The 3,048-nt window shown below is 52.2% G+C and overlaps 1 protein-coding gene across 1 annotated transcript; it reads left to right on the top strand.

The window, feature by feature from the left end:
* The first annotated feature begins 1,870 nt into the window (after window positions 1-1,870).
* On the top strand, window positions 1,871-2,518 carry LOC121868880. Its single transcript, XM_042369873.1, has one exon. The coding sequence runs from the start codon at window positions 1,871-1,873 to the stop codon at window positions 2,516-2,518; it is 648 nt and encodes a 215-aa protein (XP_042225807.1).
* Window positions 2,519-3,048: the final 530 nt, after the last annotated feature.

Below are 3,048 nucleotides of genomic sequence, written 5' to 3'. Positions count from 1 at the left end.
CGCTCGAATATGAAGTGGTCCACCGTATTGAGACCAACGGGCAGCCCACCAGTCTTCTCCCGCTTTCGGCGCCTAGCACCCGAGGGAGTTCAATCAGATGCTCAGCCTGGGCATAATTCGCCCATCGAAGAGCATCTGGCCCTCGGCGCTGCACATGGTACCCAAAAAGCAGCCGGAAGCTGGCGCCCCTGTGGCGATTACGGGTGCCTTCAATGCGGTGACAGTCCCCGACCGCTATCCATTGCCCCATATCCACGACTTTGCCGCCAATCTTGCTGGAGCTACTATCTTCTCGAAGATAGACTTCGTGAGGGTGTACAACCAGATACTCGTCAACCCAGCTGACGTATGTAAAACTGCTGTGACTACTCCTTTCGACCTGTACGAATTCGTCAGGCTTCCGTTCGGCCTGGGGAACGCCAGCCAGACGTCCCAGGGTTTATCGATAACGTGCTGAGAGAACTGCCATTAGTCTTCTCCTACGTTGATGACTGCCTAGTGGCAGCATCTTCGCCAGACCTTTGACAGCTTCCGCCAGTACACGATCATCATCAACAAAGAAAAGTGCCAGTTTGGCGTCCCCGAGCTCTCGTTCCTGGGATATCACATCTCGCAGCATGGAACAAAACCCCTGCACTATAAGGTCGAAGCCAACACTGCTTTCCCACTGCCTCAAATTCAGAAGCAGCTCAGGCGGTCCTTGAGACGTGTGGCATATTACCACCATTTTGTCCCTCGCTGCGCTGCCTTACTTCGCCCGCTCTACGCTCTTGAATTGAAGGAAGACAAGTCAGTAATGAGTGCCGTATTCTGGACGACAGACACAACACAAGCTTTCGAGAAGGTGAAGAAAGCATCGGCCAACAACACACTACTGAGCCACCCTCACCTTGGCGCACCTCTCAGCCTCACAGTGGAAGCCTCTGATACCGGCGTCGGCGCCGTATATCACCTGCACATTTACGGCTGCGCCAAACCACTGGCCTTCTACTCAAATAGCCTGCAGCCACAGGAAACGCGCTCATCTACGTTTGGTTGCGAGCTGCTCGCCTCATACCTGGCTGTAAAGCACTTCTGCTGCTTCCTGGAGGGGTGCGATATCAGCCTCTACACTGACCACAAGCCCCTTGAGTCGGCTGTCATTAATGCCTTGGGTCAGCACTCACCAAGGGAGCAACAGCACCTGGATTTCTTTCTCCAGTTCATGGCTAACATTCGCCACGTCAAGGGTGAAATAAATAACGTCGTCGACGCCCTCTCGCGCGTTTTTGCACTCTCGGGTGACAACTCTAACGCTTCTAAACTGGACTTCACGCTGCTTGCTGACGCTCAACAATGCAACAGCAACAAACGACAGCTACGGACTGCGAATACAGGGCTCCAGCTTCGCGACACACCTCTCCGTAATGGCAAAACGTTGCTTTATGATACATCGGCCAACTGATTTCGTCCACTAGTTTCCCTGGATATGCGCTGACAGTTGTTTCAGTCGCTGCACTCGCTCTTGCACCCTGTCATCCGTGCAACGCAGAAACTCGTCACACAGCACTATGTCTGGCCTTCCATCAACAGTGATGTGCGACGCTGGACCAAAGCGTGCACGGCCTGCCAAAGCTCTAAAATCCAACGCCACACTAGGCACCTGTTGGTATGTTTCTGCCACCATCTGCTCGCTTTGACCATGTCCACGTCGACATCATTGGACCTCTACATCCCTCAGAAGGCTTCTGATACCTTCTAACAATCGTCGACAGCCTTACTCGTTGGCCGGAAGCAGCATCCATCACCGAGATCACAGCACAAGCAATCGCCAAGGCCTTTCTCTCTGGTTGGGTTGCTCGCTTTGGGTTGTTCGCTTTGGCATCAACTGATGAAACTGCTCGGCTCTTCCCGCATCTGCACCACCGCTTATCACCCAGCAAGCAACGGGCTAATTGAGAGGCTTCACAGCCAGTTGAAGGCAGCCATCATGGCCCAGTCGGCACCAAGCAGTTGGACCGGGTATCTGCCACTCGTTCCCCTACGGATCCGGTCAGCCCTTAAGACCGATTTGGGCTGTTCAGCGGCTGAGCTCGTCTACGGCTATGCCTTGTGCCTTCCCAGAGAGTTTCTAGCCTTCACATCAGCTCCATCATCGCAGTCTGGTTCGTACGTGAAGACACTCCGCGACTGTATCCGGTCCCTGCGTCTTACACCACTAAGGCATAACTCTCATAGGCAGGTTTTCATCGACAAGGCCCTGGACGATGTAACACACGTTTTTGTATGGCGTATGGCACATGAACCGCCACTGCAACGCCCCTACGACGGTCCCTTCAGGATGCTCCGCCAGTCGTCTAAGTTTTTTACGATCGACCGCCAAGGGGTTTGGCACACACTCTCCCTCTCCCTACTGAAAAAGGCCCACATCGACGAGGATGCGGATGTTCCCGGCCCCAGCAAACACAGGCCGACCAACGCTGCCTCTGCAATAGACGCAGAACCTGCGACTACGGTCATGTCTGCCAATGAGGTCTGATCGTGTGGTGCGGCTGCCGCTTCGGTTTCGACGCCTCACTTTCCCTACTAGTGATCGTCGGGAGGGGGCTGATGTAGGGACTGAAGAATAACTATTATGAATTTAATATAATGTAATATAATGTATTTAAATTAATATGAATTTAATGTAATGCAATATACTTAACGGATGCCTATACATTTTTGTAACTAGTTGTTTTTCTCATGTAACTGTTGTTGACTCGGCTGGCTGACGTGTCTGAAGTTGGTTCGAGACAGCTTCGTTCAGTCAGTTGGTACTAACTCATGGGTGGCCTCAGAACGGACACTCACTCGCTCCGTGCTTGAGCACAGTTCTCCTGACCACACCAATAAACTGTCAAATATTAGCCTGTTTTTTTCATGGACCAAACACTACAACATCAGTGTAGGATACCTCATTCATCCATCACACCAATAGCCAGAAAACTGAATGGGTGGATCATGGGAACCGTCCAAACAAAAGAGACAGGCTGTATGCTAAGCCTCTGGAAGGCTCTTATTCTACCCAAA

Source organism: Homarus americanus, unplaced genomic scaffold (assembly GCF_018991925.1).
Source record: "Homarus americanus isolate GMGI-L3 unplaced genomic scaffold, GMGI_Hamer_2.0 scaffold14883, whole genome shotgun sequence".
Taxonomy (NCBI): Eukaryota; Metazoa; Arthropoda; class Malacostraca; order Decapoda; family Nephropidae; genus Homarus; species Homarus americanus.
Note: the sequence above shows the minus strand (reverse complement) of the source record. Positions and strands in the feature narration are given on the sequence as shown.

What these genes read in the sequence shown, in the direction of transcription:
- LOC121868880 (XM_042369873.1), top strand. Translation starts at nt 1,871, where the DNA reads ATGAAACTGCTCGGCTCTTCCCGCATCTGCACCACCGCTTATCACCCA.